The sequence below is a fragment of the Dermacentor variabilis genome, unplaced genomic scaffold, assembly GCF_050947875.1.
Source record: "Dermacentor variabilis isolate Ectoservices unplaced genomic scaffold, ASM5094787v1 scaffold_12, whole genome shotgun sequence".
In the NCBI taxonomy this organism is placed as follows: Eukaryota; Metazoa; Arthropoda; class Arachnida; order Ixodida; family Ixodidae; genus Dermacentor; species Dermacentor variabilis.
The window spans coordinates 6,726,313-6,753,270 of record NW_027460280.1 but is presented as its reverse complement, the minus strand read 5'-3'; the positions used below and the strand labels follow the sequence as shown (position 1 = coordinate 6,753,270).

Genomic DNA, 26,958 nt, shown 5'->3' with positions numbered 1-26,958 from the left:
CCAAACGCGACGAGAAAACTTCGCTCTATTTCAGCTTCCAATTCCATTAAATAGATTACTACCTGTGTCTGTATGTTGTAAACTCAGCAACTGACAGCATTATCTCCACCTGACCTGTACGAAAATTGTGAGCATGTACTGCTTCATTCACGATTGACAATAAACAATGTAAGCTTACTTTTATGACGTGTTTTTTTGCCAGTTGAGGACTCTCGATTACCTGGTGATATAATAAAGGTATCGATAGTCATTTTAGAGTATCGTACACACGAACACCGCTCCGAAAGCGGTAGCAAAACACCCAAAACCAGCGAGCGAGCAGCACAACGAACCCCACCAGCCGCTACCGTAGCGGCCATATTGCTCGCTACGTAATGATGATGATAATAGTGCCAGCACCATCTCTCGGTCACATACTTTAGTTCGCAACGCCACCGCTACTCTTATTTCCATTGCACTGTGGAAAGTACAGTTTCGCTCCTCTTAAGTTTGTATAGCTGTTCTGTGGTGTGCCGCACAGTAAAAAAGAAGGTGCAAACTGCGGCGCGACCTCCCCGGCAGGAAGAAGGAATTTCGCTCTCGATGAGGCAAGTGCGTCGATATTGGCAGTGAAGCTCGTCTCCTGAAATTGTGGGTTCAGAACAATTTAAATATTTCTATATCCGCTAATAACGAACCAATGTGAAAAATTATTGCGGTAGAACGCTCCCTAGACGGCATGTTAACAATTTCCACCGTATAACCAAAATTTGCTATGTGGCCTGGTGCCTTTTAACACAGAAAGACAGCAGTCTGGACTTGAGTGTTAATGAGAGTAGTTGACATTAAGAGGAAAAAATGCAACTGGGCAGGCCAGGTAATGCATGTAATGCAATTAGTCTACAGAAGCAAGAGATTACGCAAATAACAGACGTTGCCTTGAATAACTCTCCAAGTCACTATGAGCGACGTCGCAGCACAAACACATGTACATAGGCACACGTGTACGTCACCCTCCGGCTTGGAGTGCGGCACCGCGAGGAGAAGGGCAAACGGCATTCGGCTTGAAATTTCAGCTTTTTCCGCGGTGATTAGCAATGCAATACTTAGCAGACACGATGATCGTTAGCGCGCATTGTATGCACTGCGCTTGTCAGCTCAAAATGGTCAGACCTGGCCCTTTAAAGCTACAGAATGGTTGCCCGGAGAAGGGAAGCGTTGGTGGGTACGGCAGAGAATTGGGTGGTGTGATGAAATTAGGAATCAACTAGCGTAAGACAGCGGTAACTGGAGATTACTGGGAGAGGCCTTCATCCCACAGTAGACATAAATTGGCTAATAATAACTGCACAAACAATTCACCCAGAACAGTGCAGTAAATCGACTGTCACTGTATATCAACCTCACACAATTTATTTGACATATGCTTCAGCAGGTGAAGTACTAGTGCTTCTCAGTGTCTGGCTCTTTGTCGCGTTCCTTCTTGCTGGTTTTAGAGTCAAAGAAGCTGACCGGGTCAGTGGGGCTCAGCTTGTTCTGAAAAGATGCATTCACTTTAGTCAATGACATTTCTGCAACCACCTTGGATACAGCATTGCACATGACACCTGCTGCACAAAGGCATGAAGGATGACACTGCTCATCCATGGTGTCTCATGGTGTGCAATGACGTCCTACATGAAGTGCCACTTCCTTGATACCACCACAGCTAATGGGGTGTTAATTACTATACAGTCGACTTCCATTAATTTGACTCCAACGGGACAGACGAAATTGGTCGAATTAAACATGAAGCAGAACAAATGCCACAACTGCTGATTAATTTACAAGTATTTGTCTGATTCTCACACGCCCCCAAATCATATGCACACCCACTTCCTGTTTGTTCAAAGCAGAAAACTAACGTAGAAATGACATTAGACTCTCTAAACAAAGTAGAAATTTGATTTGCACCCGATTTTCTCGCTAGAAAAATGCTGCATGCCTCCAAATCGAATAATGTATTATTTGATTTGGTCCTCAGATTGAATAGTCACTATACGATTAAACCATCAAATCGAATAGTCACAACTCGAAAAATTACACTTTTTTCTAATAGTTTACATCGTCGAATGTACATGATTAAGCATGAAAAATGAGATAACTTTGATCCCATCCACAGTGGACATAACGTAATAGAGCACACCACGTCGTTCAGACAGCTTTTCTTGCTAAACGCGACCACTGGCAATAAAATGTTTAGACACTGCATTCGGCATGGTGTTGTTTAGTACTATCATTTATAAATGCAGCACCTGTGTACTCTCATCAGATTAAATCATAATACTTCCATTGCAATAGCCGCACCATCTGTTGCAACCATTCAAGCTAGAGAAAAAGTGCTTTCTTTCAGTCTGCCATCACCGCAGACAAGCATGGGTGGTTCGGTTGCGAAGGTACGCAGGGGCAATAATTGGCCAACATTTCCTTCACATGATCGCGTATGCTCCGAGGAGCCTCAAGTTTGCAAACAATCTGCTTAGTTGTTCCTAATGCTCCATTTGTTCTTTTAATAAAGCCCCCTTTATAATGTGCAGTCTAACGACAGAAAAAAAAAATGTTGAGAAGGCTGTACATTATTTGCAAACTATTCAAAAAATACTCGGTTTGATTCACTTCAATTTCGCCACTATTCAATTCTTATTCACACTGTGGCTCAAGGTGGTGTCAGTTTCCAGTGTGAAAGCATGGAATGCTATGATGCACAAGGATGCTTCAAAATTAGGAAAAAATGATATGATGCAATTGTAATTTGGGCTTTTTTTTTTTTTTAGTGTGCATATAACTCATAACTAAACAATGCCATAAACCCACTGCTCCCATTGTATCCTGGCACAAATGTAAGAGTGTGGAAGCACAATTAAATAAAGGGAAAATCAGACATCCACCCGTTCGTAGCAATCATTACAAAGGAAACTCGTACAGGTTCCTCGAAAGAAAAGCCTCGCAGTTAAAGGAAAATTCGTCATGGTCCGGGACTCAAACCAGGGCCCACCGCTTTCTTTCCACCTTGCGGGGTTTGGCAGAACTATTACGTGGAAGAACAGTGTTTGAACAGAATGCATTGGCAAGCTAGTTGGTGCGAATCCATAATTACTTTGTTTAGCGCAAAACAACGGACACAAGAAAGACGACAGGACAAGGCGCTACTCTCAATTGACATCATTTTATTGCGTCACTCCTTTATAGGAAGCAGAATCCAGAAGAACATGCGCAGTGAGCATCATGTGCAGGAACCACGATGACATCCGATCACCAGAGCGCACTCATGTGACAGAATCCAAAAAACCATATTCAGCGCTGCGCAAGGTTAAAGAAGGCACACTAATGCACTGCGAATCCAGTGACCGTATGAAAAAAGCTTCCGATAATTCTCGGGTGGTGGTATCACGGTTCTTTTTCAAAATTGTAGCATCATGAAACATAGCTTTGCACTTGCATATTTTGCAATGTTGGGCTACATGGGAACCTGTGCCTGTCGGTATAGATCACTCATGTTCTCTAAGCCACTTTGCCACATGACAACAGAATCTTATGTACCACACCGACGCTACAATCTTTAACTTTCGCGTGGTTCTTTTCACAATCTGATTTTTTACTTGTTTTTGAAATACGGCTGCACAACATTGACAGTTTCTGAGGAGCAGAAAACACTACTGGGATTTGGTATCTAGAGGCGACATTCTTTAGATTGTGAGCCACTCTATGGCAATACAGCACAACTTCAGGCCTCTTCTTTTGTGTGATGCAGTTACTTTTGTGCCGCTTCCCTTTCAGTTTCTGAAGCAATACCTCCGAGACTGACATCACCACCACACTTGGGTAACCAGCAGCCTGCAGCCTATTTAACTGTGCAATGAAACAGGTTCGCAGAGTGATGACAAGATTTCATTCACGAAGATTCTAAACACATCAAAGCAATGGCACGTTTCACAGTCTTTGAGTGCGCAGACGCGTAAGGTAAAAGTTCCTTGCGTGCCTGTGGTGAGTACATCCAACAGGCGTGACTTGTTTGTAAGGATAGCTGCAAATCTAAAAACTGGAGTTTACCATCCCTAGACAGCTCGTGTGTGAAAGTTAAACCTTTGCCATTGTCAGTGAACAGAGTTAAAATATCTGCTACCGTAATGGAGCGTTTGTCGATAGTCTGTTTTATCACAAGAAAATCAACATATCTAAAAATTTGAACCAAATCATTGTCTAAGCACTCTTAAGCGTGCGGTCGGCAAACGATAAAAAAATATTACAAAGAGCAGGCGCCACACGTGAACCAATACACAGACAATTTTTTTTAATAAATAGCTTATTTTCAAACCAGATAAAAGTTGCACTTAGATAAAATTCGAGAAGGGACAAGAAATTTTCCGAGGACAAACCGGTTGCATTGTGAAAACCTACCTCGCCACTTTCTTCTATGCATGTCATCATACTATGAAATAGTTCATTGTGCGGTATTGAGTAATAAAGATCTGCGACGTCCGCAGGAAAAATGACGGCTACTGAATGGTTGCCTTCCAGAAAGAAAACAACATCGACAGAATTACTTATGGTATAGGGATGATCAATAGCTAAATGCTTCAACTGTTTTTGCGAAAAGCGGCTAACCAAAACCTGCCAACTGTTGTTTTCACTGACTATTGTACAGAATGGCACACCCGGTTTGTGCGTTTTTGCAGTGAAAAAACCTCTAGAGCAAACACCTTACATTGTTTGACATCTTTCACAATCTTGGTGAGGCCTATAGTATTTTCCAACAAAGAAATGGCTTTGCGTTTTACCTTCTGAGCTTTCTCGTTTGCCAAAATGAAGTTCTTGTCGACAGCCTGAATGGCTTTTTTGTTGTCAACCACAGCCAGAGCTATCATGAAACTGTCCTCCTTGTCACTCAGTAACAACCGAATTTATTCCATCTTCTCCTGCCGCATTTCTTCGTTTCATGTCTTCTAAGACCCTTCTAAATTAATCGCAAGTTACAGAAGGAGCCTCTGTAACCTGTTTATTACTAATTTCAATGGAGGTATCCCGGCTGCCCTGGGTATTGTACATGTCAGTATAGAATTCTTCCGCTGCTTTTGCTATATCTTCAAAATTGCTGATGATATTACCCTGCTTATCTTTCAGTGCATACATCTTGGCTTGTCCTATGCCAAGTTTTCTTCTCACTTGATTTCATGCTGTGTCCATTTATTACTGCTTCCTCAGTCTTTCTTAAGTTATGAATTTTGAATATCCTTTATTTTCTCCTTGTTGATCAGTTTTGACAATTCCGCAAATTCTATCCGATCTCTTGAGCTGGACTGTTTCATTTTTTGTTGTTTCTTTATTAGGTCCTTCATTGCTTGAGAGAGCTCACCCACTGGTTGCCTTGGTGCGTTGCCTCTAACTTCAATTGCTGGTTCTGAAGCCAGCCTAGTTACGGTTATGCCTAGATACACTTTTCACCGTCTAACAAATGTCATTGCTCAGTGCGGGACCCGCCCGCATGTATAGGAAGTTTCTCGAATGTTATCGACATTGCTACCCATTTTCTGTTGTCACCGAAGCTTGAGTAGTCTGACTGCATGAGCGACGCAAATTATGTTGAATTTTCTGGAAGAAGCGCAGGCACCAGCGATTACTTTGGAACCTTCGATGATGCATGTATAAAAGCCAACACGCTCAACCGGCAGATCAGATTTCGACGATCACTGACTGTGTTCGCTGCTGTCCTTGTGCTTTAAGTGTGGCCTGTTCTCGTGGGCACAGGTTGACCCAATAAAAGTTAGCTTCGTTATTCACGGTATTGCTACTGCGCTCTTTACCATCACTACTATGCCACAGTCACATTCCAGTTTCCCAAAAGCATGCCTCTAACAGTTTAGGACAATCTTAACACCAAGACCACTTTAGGAGACAAACATCTCAAAAGTGGTTCCATAGTCAGCATTTCTGTCAAGCAGGTATGACCTTTACTACTCCTCAGCTTCAATTTCACAATTAAGACAGAAAGTAAGCAATTAAAGAGTTAATTAGCAAAATTATCGCTGAAAATATTCTCGCGGCTAATGTTCACCTAGCCATATAGCCCATCTGTCTGGAACCAAGAAACCCATAAGAACACCTTGTATCCAGTGCAACTTTTCTAGGCCTGGCGTGTTAGACATGCTCGGAACAGAAGGTGGCTCAAATGTGATTGTCTTTTTTACACTGTTCCAAGCACATGTGGTATGTTATGTTCACAAACTGCTTCCAATAATGATGTCCAATTCACAGGACTCTACTAGCTTCTGCTATTGGCCCAATAGTGCAAAAAATGCACACTAAAACCTTGTCAACTCGAAGCTGTAAAAATTGTGAGATAGGAGTTTTGAGATAAGCAAAATCACAAAACCAGAAGCCCACTTGCCATGCATAGACCACATGGAGCATTCCCAAAATGGCGCCAGTAATATTCTCAGTCAATCCCTTCCACATGACTCGGCACCATACATACCATCTACGGGCAGCAGCGTTACTGGTCAGACGATTGATCCAAATGCAAGCGCGTCATTCAAGGAATTTTTAACTAGTTCCCGACATGCAAAAAGCTGATGCTGCTGATTTCCGCAGCATAATGAATTCCAGACAATTTCACTGAGATTGAACAGCGGAAAAATGCAACTGCCATGCCTTTCGCAGAAAATAGCACAAGTTCGAAGCAAGCGTCCTTATCAAGCTGCAACCTTGCTGAAACTATGCTGTAGGCTCCCATGCGCGCCTGGTTTGGACGCAGCATGTGGACTGATTGCACCTGTTCGAGAATGCCGTCTTGCTCAAGGTCACAGTACTGTAACCACACTGATCACTGGCAGCACCCAACATAAAAAAAGAAAGGCTCCCACTGGACCGTTCTTGGGCGAGGCCACAACGAAGTGGTAGCAAGTAAGCGTGTGCGACGGAAGAAAAGCAGAGAGTGGTATGCAAGCAACGCTGCCCTAATGCCCACGCCACTGTGCACGGCAGCTGCAGCGAGTGAGGAAAACATGGTGGCCAGGACCTGCAATCGCTGCAGCAGAAACAGCCTTTACAATCGGTTACTCCGAGGAGGAAGCAGTGGTGTGGCCTCTTCCGGACAAGTACTTGGTAGGCATAGTGCAGAGGCAAGCGTTTGGCTCTGAGGGGGCAGGCAGAATGATGTCATGGCCTCTTCTGCTGAAGTTTGCCCAAGCCAGTGTAACCACAAGGTACATGCAAAGGACGCCGTTAATCACAAGTTGCCATTCTGTTCACTTTTTGCTGACAAAGTATGGAAACCTTTGGGTCAAGACTTTCCTCTAGTATATTCAGTTTGAGATATCCAGAGTCCAGACAAGGGATGAAAAATACATGGAGTTGACACTGTGGCAGGAAAGGACTTGAACAATACTTGAAATATCAAGTTAACGAGGGTTTACTTTGCATGCAAACTCTACAATAAATAAAATATTCTGTGCAGATTGTGACCATGTTTGGTCGCTATGATCTTTTGAAAGCAATTTGGTTGTTCCCTTTCATTGCTTAATGGCATATCAGAAGCCTGCCCTTCGTTCTTGACCAGTCTCAACTATAGTCTGAAATAGCACACATGGGGTTTTCAGAGGTTTCAGTACAGAATGCTTTGATGTGCGTGTGCATGCTACTGCCCTTGCTGATCCACGATGTCTTCTTGAATTGTCTTGTGTGCCAACATAAGGGGGAACAGCTTTTCCTCATGTTCCTAGAGCTGGGCAGCAACCCGGACGAAAACAAAAGGAAGTGGACGATACGAGCGGGTTGCGCTGCCCACCCATAGGAACATGTTCAGTCACCAACTCACCCAGCTTGCTGTGTTAATTCAGCTTTTCCTCTTCCTTCGGCATTGCTACGCTGCTTTCAGCAATGCTTTAGCAAGGCTTCATTGCTGTGATGATTGCATTGGACACCATGCACCCTGGTTACACTGTATGCGTTCCCCGTTTTTAAAAATGCACAATTACACATTTGGAAAGATGTGGTCGTGTAATAGCCAGGCTCAGCCAAACTTAGCCACAAGTTGGCACTCTTTAGGGGCACAACAAGAGCACCCCTTGCCCCTCCTTGAAGTACATAGAGGTGGGGGTAGGGTTAAAGCAATTGAGACAATGAAAACAAATTGAAGGCAAATTGCGGTTGGAAGCCCTTGAATCCACTTAATGACTTCCAGGTGAAGCGTGAGGTGCCATATCACTTCAATTTATAAAGTGGGTGACTGGAATGCTGAGGTTAATGCAAGCATTAAAACATGTAGAAGCAAGCAAGAGTGTTGCATGAGTGATCGGCATGGAATGCCCCATGCTGATTTGGATGACAAAAAGAATGCCTTCCTTAAAGACGGTACTTTACCCAAAGATGTGCTCTGGTGCTTGCACATCCAGTGCACAATTCCACAAACAAAAACCACCGTCTTGGCACCTGTCACACCTTTTTTGGTCTCAGTGAACAGGGCCATTGGCTCGAAGCTTGCGTTATCTCAGAGTCATGGCTACAGCACAAACATTGGTTGGCCATGATGATCTTCAAAAGAAAGTCTGCATCACATAGCATATGACTTTTTATCTCCTGGCACAAAAAATGGTGTTCTTTTGGTGCTGCATGACCAGATACGAAATAAGCATTGCGGTAGCGCCTACCACGTCCAAGTCCCCACTCAAAATTCGCAGAGAGGAGCTTTACATTAGACTTTCAATTATGCAGTGACGATACTTGTTGATTTTTTTCTGTCACCTTTTCAACATACTTGCTGGCAGCAACGGTTAAAGGCTGAACAGAACTAGGTCAAAGTTCCTTTCTCCTACCATGCAAACCACTGGTAAGTACCTCCTTAACAAAGGCTGTGTGGTTCAAGATGGAAATGTGTCGGCTGACTTCACTGTTCGACAGGTCAATTACTCAAGACGAAAGTGACAACCATCCACAAAAGCGACATACTGACTAGCAGGGAAACACTGAACTAAGATCACATGTGCAAAGTAGCTGCGGTTTATTCTGGGGTTCCCTCAGTGTAAAAATCTGGAATGAAATTTGAAAAAAAGAAAAATTCCTCTGCCATACACACAAACAATTTGCCAAATAGATGAAAATAAACCTCCTAAACATATAACAACTTTACGCGGTGACTATTGAACATCATGTCAAAACATTGCCTTACCGACCTAAGATAGAGTTTGGATAACATTTTAGCAGCTGGCAAACAAGAACAGAGGGAACACTTAGGACAGCACGATGCACAATCTTGAACATTTTACTCCTGGTAAAATTTCTACTTTCATATACCATGCACAAGTGCCACTCCTGGTCAACACGTCAAACTGCTATTTCCGAAAAGGCAGTCTCTTTATCAAGAATTTCGTTAGATGCAGTCCTTACACAGCTTTCACCACTCCACCTGATAGTTTGTGCCTGGCAAGAATCACACAATCTGAGATCTATCTGCTCACTGACAGTGCACAGATAGATGACCACTACGGTAATTCTTTACATTTAGACTACCTATGTTCTCTTAGACAGTCATCAGGTCATATTTGCCTGACGTATTCCCTATCACAGCAAAATGGCAGTGAGATTATGAAGAGGCAGTGGTGTGTGCGAACTGGCGCTGTCCAGTGGTACATAACACAAATAAACATTGTCTTCCAAGGGCTCTAAAACACTTTTTATCGAAGTCGAGAGATGTGACTGAATAAAATAGACTATTTCAGAAATACTTTGCAGCAAGAAGTACTTCAATACGTTTAGTATAAATGGAGTTATTGGCAATCAAAGAACACCTTAAATCTCCGTCATGGCCCTCCCACTCCTTCAATACTACGAAGGCTACGATGGAGCAGGGCGGTGCCCACAACACTCAGTCTATTGAACGTCGCAGTGGCATGCAGTTCAAATATGATTTTGGATATCAAACTAAAGTAATGTTTAACAGCCTCGGAAAAGAACAGCAACTTACAATAGGTAGCGAGGCACTGGAAGTGGTAAGGGAATACATCTACTTAGGACAGGTAGTGACTGCGGATCCGGATCATGAGACTGAAATAATCAGAAGAATAAGAATGGGCTGGGGTGTGTTTGGCAGGCATTCTCAGATCATGACCAGCAGGTTGCCATTATCCCTCAAGAGAAAAGTTTATAACAGCTGTGTCTTACCAATACTCACGTACGGGGCAGAAACCTGGAGGCTTACGAAAAGGGTTCTACGTAAATTGAGGACGACGCAACGAGCTATGGAAAGAAGAATGATAGGTGTAACGTTAAGGGATAAGAAAAGAGCAGATTGGGTGAGGGAACAAACGCGAGTTAATGACATCTTAGTTGAAATCAAGAAAAAGAAGTGGGCATGGGCAGGACATGTAATGAGGAGGGAAGATAACCGATGGTCATCAAGGGTTACGGACTGGATTCCAAGGGAAGGGACGCGTAGCAGGGGGCGGCAGAAAGTTAGGTGGGCGGGTGAGATTAAGAAGTTTGCAGGGACAATATGGCCACATTTAGTACATGACCGGGGAAGTCTGAGAAGTATGGGAGAGGCCTTTGCCCTGCAGTGGGCGTAACCAGGCTGATGATGATGATGATCCATGAAGACATCATTACTTTTCAATTGTGCCGCCTACGACGCGCTAAACTCGCGAGGCTACCCCTCAACTTACGGTAGAGTTCACAGTGTCTCCACAGGTATTTCATCCCTTTACTGTGCTACAGTGTACTAGAAAGATATGCGCTGCTATGTTTTCTTGCACTGAGTGGCATGAGTAGCACATCTCCATTCGCACCTATTTCTACAGCAATCACACAATTTCCAAGGGGTGAACAAACGTCATCCTTATGTTTGCTTGTGCATGCACCGTCAGCTGCAATAGTTTACAGGACGCAGGATATCCTAAGATGATGAATTCTGGGGAAGCGTGGTTACACAGCCTCGAATTAAATTATAAGTGCCATGCCTTAACAGTGCAAGAATTCACATTTGCAGGAGAAACCGTATCCCATAACTTTTGCTGCTGACTACGTTGGCAGCACACACATCAGTTTAAAGGAAAGCTGAAAGCTTTTCCAGAAAAAATGAGTGAAGAGCAATACGTCGTGGTTTTCAACCCTCTGAATTCGAATATCGCATCGAAATTGAGCGAAAGAAAGCGCAAACATATTTTATTTCGACGAAAAGTGCAGCAGCAGACACGCCCAGCTCGCGCACCTTGTTTCCGCCTGTGATTGGTTGGGCGCCTCGTGACGTCAACAATAGTGTTCATCCGGACCGACTGCTGCCGCTACACACGAAGCACGGTGCAAGGTAGTTTGGTGCTGTTTTGCTGAGACTGTCATGGAAAATTTCAAGAGCTTGCGTTTCTCTGAGGAGTTCGGCGTTAAGTCCAAACTCCACGAGAGCGATTTTGCGCGCGACGGTGACGGGCGATGGCTTCGAGCGACAAAATGGGCCGTCGCTAGAACAGATTGCTCGGTGTTGTCGCTCGATCGCTCATTTCTAGAAATATAGAACTCGTCGCCCGGAAGTGCTACGAGCGACTAGCCAATAGTGCGAAGCCGGAACTGGGTGTACATAACTCAAATACTACTGTTTGTCGCACGGAACGAGCAAACTATTGAATTTTATACGTGCAAGAATAAGAACCTAGTGCAAGACCTTCAGAAATATTTTATGCTCCTTTTTCAGTAAAATACATCAACTTAAATTGCTAAAGCATGCGTCACGCTAGTTTCGGCGCGTATATTGCTGCCTTCATACCGGGAAGTCGTTGCTCAAAGCCGTCGCTCGCGTGGAGTTCAGCTTGCAGGTGACGAATGAACATGACAGCCATCGCCTCGCTTGTCGTGCTGTCGCTTGCAAGATCACTTGTAAGGGGATTATACTTTACTCCCTACATGTACGAGCGGGTTGCGAAGAGCCGGCCTCTCCAAGAAGCAAAAAATGCTGGTGCAAGCACTGCTTTCCACGCGAACGAAGGCGAAGTATTAGCATCTCCTTGTGTTGGAAATGTGCTTTGGCGAGTATGTTTTTTGCTAAGCTGCATTCAGCGTTCCAGTGAGTATGTTTCCGGGCAAACAACTGTAGTGTTATGTTCCTGCATGCCTCTTCGTAGAATGTAAGCGGTGATGCGATCTTCGGCATTTGTGCGTTGTCCCAAAGCTGTCGGCAATCTACACAGACGGTTTAAACACAGGAAAAGTTTACCGGCTGTTGTGGCACGTGTTGTATAGAACCTTCATCAGCGCGCCATCCGCACGCTACTCGTAACCGGCGAATTCCCTTGGCTATGTGAGATGGTCGGTTTCTCTATGTGTGCGAGAGAAGGGGGAGCGCAGCGTCCTGGCGTGAGCAGGCTTTCCAAAAGATGCAAACTTTACACTTGCACTGCGTTACGGTAGCTGCATGCAGGCTGTTTCACAACACATGTGCCAATAGAAAATTCGCGGTGCTTGGCGATGAAACCTGTGTCAAGGGTGGGAGATAAACATGCACCTTCCGTTCAGCGTGCTAACACGAAGGAAAACCCAAAGCACGCATTATTGATAAACTCTGGTAGTAATCGTCGTCACGGAAGTGGTTAGAGCACAGCACTGTTGTTCTTCAATGCTTGAAGTTCTTCTGCTTCACAGCAGCCTCCCACTTAGCTGAAAGCTTCTTGTCTTGTGGGAACTAATGGAACATCGTTGCGGTCGCTGGTGTTCGCGCAACCGTAGGCTGCACAGAACGCCGGCATGATCGGCCTACAAGTTCAATTGATGCTGCGCACATCAACTACCACTCTACATACACACAAACAAAGGAATGTAGGGTCGAGCGAAAATTAGGACGGCACGCACGCAGAAATAAGTCCGGTCAGGCACGGTCGCGGAGACTGCGAAGGAACGGAACACCAGTGCTGACGTCACTACGCCGCGGTTTCCGGTCTCCGCTCGCATTGTCAGCGTCAGCAGCAGCGCGCGGCGCTCGACGGGGGGCGGAGCTACAGCGCAATTTTAACCGACGGTTCATCATCATCATCAGCCTGGTTACGCCCACTGCAGGGCAAAGGCCTCTCCCATATTTCTCCAGCAGCCCCGGTCATGTACTAATTGTGGCCATGCCGTCCCTGCAAACTTCTTAATCTCATCAGCCCACCTAACTTTCTGCCGCCCCCTGCTACGCTTCCCTTCCCTTGGAATCCAGTCCGTAACCCTTAATGACCAACGGCTATCTTCCCTCCTCATTACATGTCCTGCCCATGCCCATTTCTTTTTCTTGATTTCAACTAAGATGTCATTAACTCGCGTTTGTTCCCTCACCCAATCTGCTCTTTTCTTATCCCTTAACGTTACACCTATCATTCTTTTTTCCATAGCTCGTTGTGTCGTCCTCAATTTGAGTAGAACCCTTTTCGTAAGCCTCCAGGTTTCTGCCCCGTAGGTGAGTACCGGTAAGACACAGCTGTTATATACTTTCCTTTTGAGAGATAGTGGCAACCTGCTGTTCATGATTTGAGAATGCCTGCCAAACGCAGCCCAGCCCATTCTTATTCTTCTGATTATTTCTGTCTCATGATCCGGATCCGCCGTCACTACCTGCCCTAAGTAGATGTATTCCCTTACGACTTCCAGTGCCTCGCTGCCTATTGTAAATTGCTGTTCTCTTCCGAGACTGTTAAACATTACTTTAGTTTTCTGCAGATTAATTTTTAGACCCACTCTTCTGCTTTGCCTCTCCAGGTCAGTGAGCATGCATTGCAGTTGTTCCCCTGAGTTACTAAGCAAGGCAATATCATCAGCGAATCGCAAGTTACTAAGGTATTCTCCATTAACTTTTATCCCCATTTCTTCCCAATCCAGGTCTCTGAATACCTCCTGTAAACACGCTGTGAATAGCATTGGAGAGATTGTATCTCCCTGCCTGACGCCTTTCTTTATTGGGATTTTGTTGCTTTCTTAATGGAGGACTATGGTGGCTGTGGAGCCGCTATAGATATCTTTTAGTATTTTCACATACGGCTCGTCTACACCCTGATTCTGCAATGCCTCCATGACTGCTGAGTTTTCGATTAAATCAAACGCTTTCTCGTAATCAATGAAAGCTATATATAAAGGTTGGTTATATTCCGCACATTTTCCTATCACCTGATTGATAGTGTGAATATGATCTATTGTTGAGTAGCCTTTACGGAATCCTGCCTGGTCCTTTGCTTGGCAGAAGTCTAAGGTGTTCCTGATTCTATTGGCGATTACCTTACTAAATAGTTTGTAGGCAACGGACAGTAAGCTGATCGGTCTATAATTTTTCAAGTATTTGGCATTCCCTTTCTTATGGATTAGGATTATGTTAGCGTTTTTCCAAGATTCCGGTACGCTCGACGTCATGAGGCATTGCGTATACAGGGTGGCCAGTTTCTCGAGAACAATCTGCCCACCATCCTTCAACAAATCTGCTGTTACCTGATCCTCCCCAGCTGCCTTCCCCCTTTGCATATCTCCCAAGGCTTTCTTTACTTCTTTCGGCGTTACCTGTGGGATTTCGAATTCCTCTAGACTATTTTCTCTTCCATTATCGTCGTGGGTGCCACTGGTACTGTATAAATCTCTATAGAACTCCTCAGCCACTTGAACTATCTCATCCATATTAGTAATGATATTGCCGGCTTTGTCTCTTAACGCATACATCTGATTCTTGCCACTTCCTAGTTTCTTCTTCACTGTTTTAGGCTTCCTCCGTTCCTGAGAGCATGTTCAATTCTATCCATATTATACTTCCTTATGTCTGCTGTCTTACGCTTGTTGATTAACTTCGAAAGTTCTGCCAGTTCTATTCTAGCTGTAGGGTTAGAGGCTTTCATACATTGGCGTTTCTTGATCAGATCTTTCGTCTGCTGCGATAGTTTACTGGTGTCCTGCCTAAAGGAGTTACCACCGACTTCCATTGCACACTCCTTAATGATGCCCACAAGATTGTCATTCATTGCTTCAACACTAAGGTCCTCTTCCTGAGTTAAGGCCGAATACCTGTTCTGTAGCTTGATCTGGAATTCCTCTATTTTCCCTCTTACCGCTAACTCATTGATCGGCTTCTTATGTACCAGTTTCTTCCGTTCCCTTCTCAGGTCTAGGCTAATTCGAGTTCTTACCATCCTGTGGTCACTGCAGCGCACCTTGCCGAGCACGTCCACATCTTGTATGATGCCAGGGTTAGCGCAGAGTATGAAATCTATTTCATTTTTAGTCTCGCCATTCGGGCTCCTCCACGTCCACTTTCGGCTATCCCGCTTGCGGAAGAAGGTATTCATTATCCTCATATTATTCTGTTCCGCAAACTCTACTAATAACTCTCCCCTGATATTCCTAGTGCCTATGCCATATTCCCCCACTGCCTTGTCTCCAGCCTGCTTCTTGCCTACCTTGGCATTAAAGTCCCCCATTAGTATAGTGTATTTAGTTTTCACTCTACCCATCGCCGATTCCACGTCTTCATAGAATCTTTCGACTTCCTGGTCATCATGACTGGATGTAGGGGCGTAGACCTGTACAATCTTCATTTTGTACCTCTTATTAAGTTTCACAACAAGACCTGCCACCCTCTCGTTAATGCTATAGAATTCTTGTATGTTACCAGCTATGTTCTTATTAATCAGGAATCCGACGCCTAGTTCTCTTCTCTCCTCTAAGCCCCGGTAGCACAGGACGTGCCCGCTTTTTAGCACTGTATATGCCTCTTTTGGCCTCCTAACTTCACTGAGCCCTATTATATCCCATTTACTGCCCTCTAATTCCTCCAATAGCACTGCTAGACTCGCCTCACTAGATAACGTTCTAGCGTTAAACGTTGCCAGGTTCATATTCCAATGGCGGCCTGTCCGGAGCCAGTGATTCTTAGCACCCTCTGCTGCGTCGCAGGCCTGACCGCCACCGTGGTCAGTTGCTTCACAACTGCTGGGGACTGAGGGCCGGGGTTTGATTGTGTTGTTCATATAGGAGGTTGTGGCCAAGTACTGCACCAGGGTGGCCAATCCTGCTCTGGTGAGGGAGTGCGTTACCGGTTCTGGTCACCGGGATTAGGCCACACTCCAGGCCTGTTTATGCAATTTTATCAACACGCGGACTTTTTCTTTTTTTTTCTTTTTTCTTTTATTTTTTAATCCGGTGGAACATTGCCGGCACCGGGATTCGAACCACGGACCTCTTGCACGCGAGGCGGGTGTTCTACCTCTACGCCACCGCTGCAACCGACGATTGCGTCGCTCCTAAGTGAAAAATCCCCCCCAAAATTTTACCTGCATGGTTTATAAGGTTCCCGCATCCGTATATGAGCGTCTTATTGAATTCGACAGACTCTTCAGCTTCCCTTTAAAGGCACGGATATAGTCTGGCGTAACGCAGACGCCGGCGAAAATAGCGTCCAGTGCAGTTGGCGTGACCAGCGACACTGAGTGCACTTTGGTGCAGGAATAGAAGACGTCTCACGCCATAGCCGCCAGACCAGAGTGTACTGTGCACTAGCTTGGCTGGCCGACAGCACGCTGGCCTACAGTTCAGGTGCACTGAAGCAATCATACAGAGTTTGCGTCTTTGCCAAACACAAACGTGATCACTTGCCATGCACATAACTTGCGCCATTAGCTGATCACCGCACTGCTGCAGGCCGTGTTCAATATGCCAAACTAGGGGGAAAATCGTAGACGATCCTGGGGTCGCTGGCGTGACATATCCTTGGTGGCATGATGGAAACGCCGGACTCTATGGGCACTTTAAAGCGATGCATGCCGCACTTCGGACTTGCGTTGACTGCTCCAGTCTGAGGTTGATGCTTGAGCGGACTCACCGTGCACCTGGAGTAGTACACTCAGAGCCACTTCACCCACAGAGACCAATCAGAGCATGTGGTTGGCCTCAGCGAGCCGTAGCAAGTGGCCTCGTTATGGCACCCCAAGGCGGCCGTGGTATCTACGCTCCACGGCAGGCGCAGCTACACGCAACTGTAGTGTGTACAACAGGGTTAAAGTGCTCGCGCACACTCATGTGCTCCAGCCTAGCCGTGCTAGGTGGTGCAGACTGGCTTTGTCCTGTACCAGCTTGATCAACGCATAGTAGCCACATACAAATTGCGCATTTTGAAGTGTTATCAACAACTCACTACGAAGCAATCATTGCAGCGGCCACATTTCGATGGAGGCGAAATGCAAAAACGCCCGTGTCCCATGCAGTGGAGTTAAAGATCTCCTGGTGGTTGAAACTAACCCAGAGTCCCCCACTACAGCATGCCTCATAATAGGATTGTGGTTTCGGTATGTAGAACCCCAGAATTTAATTTTTTTATTTAGGCAATCTTTTCCAAGACGTCTAGCCAGGGGAACACAGGAGTGAGCGTGCGCTGGCAAGTGTACGTATGGTCTGACCTTTCGCATGGTTAGAGGCTAGTTCAGTGTTCTAAACAATGGAAATTTGTGAGACTAAATATCTATGACACTGATAAGTATTCTGGCCAAAGTTTCACGCCTACATGGCAGGTGCAGCCGAGCATCAGCAGACGATAGTCGGCTTCTTTCAAAAGTATGTTATTCTTATTGAAATCCTAAACGGTGATTTTCGCTTACTTCAGTCTGTTTAGTAACAGTAGGAAGAAGCACACAGATCCAAACACACTTCTTGATAGATGTCAACTATTGCTCAACGGCAGAGCTCTATGGGAATCTGCCCGCTGATGTCAAGGGGCAGCTGCCGGCAGCACCGAAAGTGTGAGAAGGCCTCTGTTGAAAAGAGAGCGTTTGAGAAAAAGGTGAGTTCGTATTCCGCTCATGAGCCCCACGCGCCAAGCACGAGTGCAAAATTTGGCCGAGATGTTCACAGCAGCATATGCTATCCGTGGAATGTGTTTTTTCACCAAGCCCGATAGGTGGTTTAGGGCCCCTTTAATGACCATCCAAGAGAAAATAGTTTACATGTCGGAACTACCATGACAGTCACCACCTGTTCACTGTCAGGAGTGCGACTGCGTTCCTTTGTTTACCGATTGTGTGATTCTTGCCAGGCACAAGGATATGCACAAAAATGTAGAGACGCCATCTATCAGGCTGAATAGTGCAAGCTGCGTAGGCATTGTGTCTATCGACCTTCTTGATAACGAGACTGCCATTTCGGAAAGAGAAGTTTGACATGTTGACCAGGAGTGGCACTTTTGTGCATGGTACAGTCGCCGACCATTTATTCGGACCTCACGGGGACTGCGGAAGTGTCCGAATAAACAGGTGTCTGAAAAAGCAGATTAAGAAAAAATAAATCCTTTATTTCCACGCACTTACTCGGGCTCGGCAGTAGGCTTGAAAAAATTGTGTATGCGTCGCTGCACGCTGTTCCGTTTACGTGCAATCAGATAAGCCTGAATCTCGGAGAGAGTCGCACGGTTACTATAGGCGGCTGAAAGCACAGTCACTGCTTGTACGCGCTCCGCATGCGACGGCAGCGTAGCACACGGTGCGTCATCTTCAGACTCTGAGTCATCGTCCGGCGGTGCAGCAGAAACCCGACGAATTATTTTGCCGTCGTCAAGTTCTGCGCAAGTCAGTACAGCAGTATCAGCACCTGTGAAACTGTCAAATGAGACGGTGCTCGGAATCACAATGCAACCACTGCGCAGGTCTCGGCAGAACATTTTCGGCGTCAGTAAGGAGCACATCGGAAGGCGACAAATCCTAGGACTCCCGGCACCTGCTTGCCGGCATTCCCCAGCGCAGTCTGCGCGGACACTGTCGGCGCCATTACACACTCGACGCGATGTTTCTGTATGCCACGTTGCATCACCACCTCGACACAGCACACGAAGCAAACACCACCACGCCGTCACGCTGACACCAGTTCCACAAATGAAAAACGTGGCCTACTCACAGCGTCATGCACGATGAAAGAAACAAATCAGCTGCTGGATTGTCTTGACATGGCTTACTAAGCCGAGACCGGAACGCTGTAGCTACGAACCAGGCAGAAACAATGATTTTGAGCGGGGATTTGCAGTAGCGCCACTTCGTAGGGCAGCAAGGGGCTCGCTTCAAAACAAAAATGGTGTTCAGCAAGTCGAACTATATACTGGTCAGAGTCGGTGCATGGTGCTCTCGATCGAGTTGGCTCAAGGAGTGTCCGAAAAATCAGACGAAAGGTTGCACGGTCTCCAAACTTTCGGCAGTTGTTATACACTATGGTCTATGGGGAGAATGACAGTGCCACGAAGCAGACCGAATAATCGAGTATGTCCGAATTTTCGGAGTCCGAAAAATCAGTCGGCGACTGTATATATAAATGTATTAATTTTTTTAGGAATAAAATGTTTAAGTTAACAGATCGTGCTATTCTAAGTCTGCACTCTGTCCTTGTTCGCCAGTCGCTAAAATGTCATCCAAGTTCAAATACTAACACGCCCAACATCATCATCATCATCATGATCATCAGCCTAGTTACGCCCACTGCAGGGCAAAGGCCTCTCCCATACTTCTCCAACTACCCCGGTCATGTACTAATTGTGGCCATGTTGTCCCTGCAAACGTCTTAATTTCATCCGCCCACCTAACTTTCTGCCGCCCCCTGCTACGCTTCCCTTCCCTTGGAATCCGGTCCGTAACCCTTAATGACCATCGGTTACCTTCCCTCCTCATTACATGTCCTGCCCATGCCCATTTCTTTTTCTTGATTTCAACTAAGATGTCGTTTACCCGCGTTTGTTGCCTCACCCAATCTGCTCTTTTCTTATCCCTTAACGTTACACCCATCATTCTTCTTTCCATAGCTCGTTGCGTCGTCCTCAATTTCAGCAGAACCCTTTTCGTAAGCCTCCAGGTTTCTGCCCCATATGTGAGTACTGGTAACACACAGCTGTTATACACTTTCCTTTTGAGGGATAGTGGCAACCTGCTGTTCATGATTTGAGAATGTCTGCCAAACGCACCCCAGCCCATTCTTATTCTTCTGGTTATTTCAGTCTCATGATCCGGATCCGTGGTCACTACCTGCCCTAAGTAGATGTATTCCCTTACCACTTCCAGTGCTTCGCTACCTATCGTAAACTGCTGTTCTCTTCCGAGACTGTTGAACAATACTTTAGTTTTCTGCAAATTAATTTTCAGACCCACCCTTCTGCTTTGCCTCTCCAGGTCAGTGAGCATGCATTGCAATTGGTCTCCTGAGTTACTAAGCAAGGCAATATCATCAGCGAATCGCAAGTTGCTAAGGTATTCTCCATCAACTTTTATCCCCAATTCTTCCCACTCCAGGCCTCTGAATACCTCCTGTAAACATGCTGTGAATAGCATGGGAGATATCGTATCTCCCTGTCTGACGCCTTTCTTTATAGGGATTTTGTTACTTTCTTTGTGGAGGACTACGGTGGCTGTGGAGCCGCTATAGATATCTTCCAGTATTTTTACATATGGCTCATCAACACCCTGATTCCGTAATGCCTCCATGACTGCTGAGGTTTCGACTGAATCAAACGCTTTCTCGTAATCAATGAAAGCTATATATAAGGGTTGGTTATATTCTCCACATTTCTCTATCACTTGATTGACAGTGTGAATATGGTCTATTGTTGAGTAGCCTTTACGGAATCCTGCCTGGTCCTTTGGTTGACAGAAGTCTAAGGTGTTCCTGATTCTATTTGCGATTACCTTAGTAAATACTTTGTAGGCAACGGACAGTAAGCTGATCGGTCTATAATTTTTCAAGTCTTTGACGTCCCCTTTCTTATGGATTAGGATTATGTTAGCGTTCTTCCAAGATTGCGGTACGCTCGAGGTTATGAGGCATTGCGTATACAGGGTGGCCAGTTTCTCTAGAACAATCTGACCACCATCTTTCAACAAATCTGCTGTTACCTGATCCTCCCCAGCTGCCTTCCCCCTTTGCATCGCTCCTAAGGCTTTCTTTACTTCTTCTGGCGTTACCTGTGGGATTTCGAATTCCTCTAGGCTATTCTCTCTTCCACTATCGTCGTGGGTACCACTGGTACTGTATAAATCTCTATAGAACTCCTCAGCCACTTGAACTATCTCATCCATATTAGTAACGATATTGCCGGCTTTGTCTCTTAACGCACACGTCTGATTCTTGCCTATTCCTAGTTTCTTCTTCACTGTTTTTAGGCTTCCTCCGTTCCTGAGAGCCTGTTCAATTCTATCCATATTATAGTTTCTGATGTCCACTGTCTTACGCTTGTTGATTAACTTAGAAAGTTCTGCCAGTTCTATTCTAGCTGTAGGGTTAGAGGCTTTCATACATTGGCGTTTCTTGATCAGATCTTTCGTCTCCTGCGATAGCTTACTGGTTTCCTGTATAACGGCGTTACGACCGACTTCTATTGCGCACTCCTTAATGATGCCCATGAGATTGTCGTTCATTGCGGCAACACTAAGGTCCTCTTCCTGAGTTAAAGCCGAGTACCTGTTCTGTAGCTTGATCCGGAATTCCTCTAGTTTCCCTCTTACCGCTAACTCATTGATTGGCTTCTTGTGTACCAGTTTCTTCCGTTCCCTCCTCAAGTCTAGGCTAATTCGAGTTCTTACCATTCTATGGTCACTGCAGCGTACCTTGCCGAGCACGTCTACATCTTGTATGATGCCAGGGTTCGCGCAGAGTATGAAGTCGATTTCATTTCTAGTCTCACCATTCGGGCTCCTCCACGTCCACTTTCGACTAACCCGCTTGCGGAAAAAGGTGCTCATTATCCGCATATTATTCTGTTCTGCAAACTCTACTAATAATTCTCCTCTGCTATTCCTAGAGCCTATGCCATATTCCCCCACTGACTTGTCTCCAGCCTGCTTCTTGCCTACCCTGGCATTGAAGTCGCCCATTAGTATAGTGTATTTTGTTTTGACTTTACCCATCGCCGATTCCACGTCTTCATAAAACCTTTCGACTTCCTGGTCATCATGACTGCATGTAGGGGCATAGACTTGTACCACCTTCAATTTGTACCTCTTATTAAGCTTCACAACAAGACCTGCCACCCTCTCGTTAATGCTATAGAATTCCTGTAAGTTACCAGCTATTTCCTTATTAATAAGGAATCCGACTCCTAGTTCTCGTCTCTCTGCTAAGCCCCGGTAACACAGTACATGCCCGCTTTTTAGCACTGTGTATGCTTCTTTTGTCCTCCTAACCTCACTGAGCCCTATTATATCCCATTTACTACCCTCTAATTCCTCCAATAACACTGCTAGACTCGCCTCGCTAGATAGCGTTCTAACGTTAAACGTTGCCAGGTTCAGATTGGTAGGGCCCAACATACAGCAAGCAATGCAACGCCCAACATACAGCAATGCTAAGGTCAAGCTCTGAACAGATGCAATCTATTTTTGTTTTCCTGAACATTCATACCCAGGTTCTTTCAGTTACACGCCAACACAAAAGTAAAAGCAACGTGATCTGCATTGGTTACAGCATAAAAACTAAGCATCCCTACCAACCAGGCTCAGAGAAGACAGGAACGCACTCTACCTGGGCTGCAAAGCTCACAAGGTCTCTCTTCATGGCATATGCATCTTCACCATCAGCATAGTATTTTGGCTCAATCTCGTTGATCCTGGGCATAAAAAGGGAATATTGTTATACAAAAACAGCACAACAAAGGCAGAGACGTGATCACTCACATGAATCCAAGAGTGTTAGTGTAGAGGTGGAGGGCTGCCCGGTTACTCTTGCGTACATGTAGAGACACATACTTGGCATTGAAGCACTCCACCATGGCACGAGATGACTGGTCCATCAGCTTCTGAGCCAGGCCAAGACGCCTGTGCGACCTCTTTACAGCCTGGAAAAATTTACAGTTGAAAGCCTTTTCACTACTAATAGTAAAGACCTGCATAACAAGGAGCCTGACTGGCTTTTTATCTCTAAGTTATGCATTGCACCTTTCACAAAGCAACATAAAATGTTTTGCACTGGAAATGTGCACATTGTACAGACTAATGTACATTTTATTTATTTAGTTAACCCTTTCAGAGTCAATGACGTAAATATACGGCACCGCGAACAAGTCCAAATGGTCGATGCCGTATATTTATGGCGCCGTCTGTACGTTTAAAAAGCGTACCAATTTCCAAATTTTTTTTCCTGGCACGGGCTGCCACCATGTGGGAATACAGGGAATTTTTTTCTCACGCCTCCCTCTCTCGGTTTTCGTTGCATGGTTTCTTTTAGAGGTAGTTTGCTCCGGCGCATCTATATACTACTGCTCGCACATTAGCGAGGGTGGGTGGGCGGCGGTTTGGGTTTTGTTCCGCGGGCGGTTTCAGCTTCTTGCGCTCACAAAACTGATGGCTATCTAGTTACTAATCGCTCAAAGGGCGGCCACCTGTTTCTTGCTCGTTTAGTGCTCACAGGGGTGAGCATAGGAAGGATGCCGCCAGGCATGTGTTTCCTTCTCTTACTTTCTTTTCTGGGGGGAGGGGGGGACTCGCGATATCTAATTGCTTCTGGTTGGCGCTAAGATGAAGATTAGCGAAAGTTTGTTAGATGTTTTGCTTTTTTGATGGGCACACAACCACACAGTTTTCTTGAGTACGGTCACCTATGCAGTTCGATTATGCTATGGACGTAAATATTAGTGTAAGAGCAGGAACATTTCAGACTTGCTAAATATTCTCATGCAAGCATATTCTAAGCCTTGAACTATAACAATGCATCAAATTCTGAATTATAAGTATATTTTCTTTTTTTTATTGTTGTTATTCATGAATAAAGAGTACATATATACCAATGCAAAATATTTTTTCTCACTTCACGGTCACCCTAGAAAACTTACGGTACATTTTTTTTCGAAATAGGTCCCTCAGAAGAAGTGGAATCTGCAATAAAAAAATCGACCCTGGGCGGTCGCATATGGTGAAAAAAATCGATCCTGAAAGGGTTAAGGTACCTCATAGGCTTAAGTGTTGGAGTATTGTGTAAGGGGGGTACATAATGAATACATAACAAAGCAATGGTTGTTGTGTGAAGGTCAACTACAGGTCTGCAGGTTGCCCTTCATTTTATTTCCACTTGGTGCACACAATGACCACATAGAGCTTAACATTTCTAAATGTAAATCTATGCGAATCTCCTTTACTAATGGACCTTGCCCTGATTACTCCATTAGCATCTTTCTTGAACCGGTTATCACTTCTAAATACCTGGATGTAAACATTACTAACAGCCTGACATGAAATCAGCACATTGAACACATAACATCCAAAGCTAATTGCATGCTTGGTTACTTAAAATGGAATTTCTGTCTTGCACCAGCTTCTCTTAAAAAAATAACTGTGCATCTCACATACATACGATCCAACCTGAATTATGCCTCTTCCAGCTGGGATCCTGGTTACGATACATTAACCAACTTGCTTGAAAGTGAACAGAATCATTCAACCCGTTTCATCTTATCGAAGTATGGTCGTACCACCAGTGTCTGTAGCATGAAACTTAACCCTAGCTTCCCACCTCCCATCACTCGCAGGAAACTGTCTTGTCATTGCCTCTTCTACACAATGCCTTAAGGTTACTCTGCATCTCTTCTGCTTCTCATGTTAACTCATTCCTTCCAAAAAAACATGCCGAGATTAGAATAATCTGCCTGCATCTTTGGTCAACATCACAGATCCTCATGGTTTTTGCACTGTGTTTACTATTGCCATCTAACACGTACCTCTCATCAAGTCCTCACACACATTACTTCTATAGTCTTCTCCATGTGTTCTTTATTAGTAACTTATTACTGTGATTATTGCTGCACTATGCTGCGCTAAAGTGTCATTATCTTGATATTGGTACCATCGCTTTAGTTCTATTGTGTCGTCTTAGCGTGTACGTCATTCTTGATGATATGTTACCCCCTTCCCTATATATATATATATATATATATATATATATATATATATATATAACTGGAAATTATATTGATAACTTCCAGTTTCTGTAAACTCCTAGAGCATATCATAACGCATTACATAATGTCTTTTCTAGAAGAAAACAATATTTCATGGTTTTAGAAAAGGCCAGTCAACTACCACCCAACTCATCACCACTAATCATGACTGCGCAAGTGCACTTGCTAAGGGCAGCCAAATAGATGATATCTTAGATTTTAGAAAAGCCTTTAACTGTGTCTGCCATGGTAAACTACTCATGACACTTTCTAGCATTTGTCTACCCATTAATCTAATTCATTGGATCCACTTCCACCTCACCAATGGGAAACAGTTTGTCCAGGTCGAAGGTTACACCTCTGATGTTCTGCCTGCAACCTCAGGAGTTCCCCAGGGTAGTGTTCTTGGTCTTGCCTTGTTTCTTATCCTTCATCAATGACATCGTTTCATCAGTAGAGACCTATGCCAGTACCTTACATTGTTTTACATTTTTCACCATCTTGGTGAGGCCTATATTTTCCAACAAAGAAATGGCTTTGCATTTTACCTTCTGAGCTTTCTCATTTGCCAGAATGAAGTTCCTGTTGACAGCCTGAATGGCTTTTTTTGTTGAAGACCGCAGACGGAGCTATCACAAAACCGCCCTCTTTGTCACTCAGTAACAGCCGAAGTTTATTGTCTCTAAAGAAAGATACTGTCCTTTTGATTACAGTTGTCGAAGGTGGCACGCTCCCGGTGACGGTCCTACGAAGGCAATCCACCCCATCGAAGAGGCACCGCTCCTGGTCCTCTAGTTTTGCTTTCTGCTCCTCAGATAATATAAAATATAGATATAAAAATATATATGTGGAGCCACGACACTGCCACAATTGTCACCAACTGCTTTTCTACAGATGCTGCTGCCACCGGTCCTGGGACAGTTGCTGTCGCTGCCTGCAGTACAGATGACTGATACCCGTGCCGACGAACAGCACATGAGTACTGTACATCGTGACACGTGTATTTGTCTTTATCGGGCGACCACGTTTCGCCGCCTAACAAATGTTGTCGCACAGCGCGGGACGCGCCTGCATGTATCCGAAGTTTCTGGAATGTTATCGATGCTTCTATCCGCTGTCTGTCTCCGAACCTTGTGTAATCTGATCGCATGTGTGCGCGACACGAATAATGTAGAACTTTGTGGAAGGCACGCGGGTCCCAATGGTTAGTCTGGAACATTCGACGATTGATGTATAAAAGCCGACGCGCTTGACCCATTGATCAGATTTTCGACGATTGCCAACCGTGTTCACCGCTATCGTGGTGCTATAAGTGTAGCCTGTTTTTGTGGGCACAGGTTCGCCCAATAAAAGTTAGTTTTGTATTTCACCGTATTGCTGCTTTCTTCACCGTCACTACCACGTGACAATTGCATGGACAGCGCGCCAATCTGCCGCGACTTATCAATTCTACTGCATCACCTGCCGCCGATTCGGGACAACTTCATAAACGGCGGAAACTTCTGCAATTCTCTCGACCGATAAAAAACAAGGTGACGCGTGTGCCTAACATTCGACAAGCTTCATATCAATAATGATACTTATGTGTGGGACGCCGCGGGTAGCCATGCTATGCCAGTTCGTCATCCCGCCACAGGATGACATGTGCCGACTGATGTCATCTTCTTCAGAGACTGCGTCATTTTTACCTAATGTGTGTCCTAATTTAAACAACAATACCAATTTCCTGTTCTCAAACATTAGAAGTGTTCTTTCTAAAACTGATGTATTGAAACGTTAATTATTCACGCTTCACCAGTGTCACATCATTAAAACAATGTGCTGAGTTGGAACCACTATCGCGTCGACGCCAGTTTGCTCGCCTAACCTTATTTCATAAACTTTATCACCATTCCACGCTTCATGATGACTTCTTTTCACCCCCTGCAGTCTTCCCGCAACGTGACCACGCTAACAAAGTAAAACGCATAACGTGCCGCTCATCGCTCTACGCAAGATCATTTATTCCTCGCACAATAATAGAATGGAATAACCTACCATCACACATAGCTACTGAAGTTAACTTA

General features: G+C 44.9%; 1 protein-coding gene across 4 annotated transcripts in view; it reads right to left on the bottom strand.

Annotated features, from left to right (window-relative positions):
* Positions 1 to 1,336: 1,336 nt before the first annotated feature.
* vnc (GNAT family N-acetyltransferase vnc) overlaps positions 1,337 to 26,958 on the bottom strand; it is a 96,710-nt gene continuing 71,088 nt past the window's right edge. For all 4 annotated transcript variants that reach the window (XM_075676729.1, XM_075676733.1, XM_075676732.1 and 1 more), the window contains 3 exons: positions 22,638 to 22,798; positions 22,486 to 22,570; positions 1,337 to 1,515 (listed from right to left, as the gene is read on the bottom strand). In XM_075676729.1, the coding sequence (XP_075532844.1) occupies positions 1,423 to 1,515; positions 22,486 to 22,570; positions 22,638 to 22,798 (339 nt within the window). In that variant the 3' untranslated portion in view covers positions 1,337 to 1,422. The remainder of the gene's footprint in view (positions 1,516 to 22,485; positions 22,571 to 22,637; positions 22,799 to 26,958) is intronic.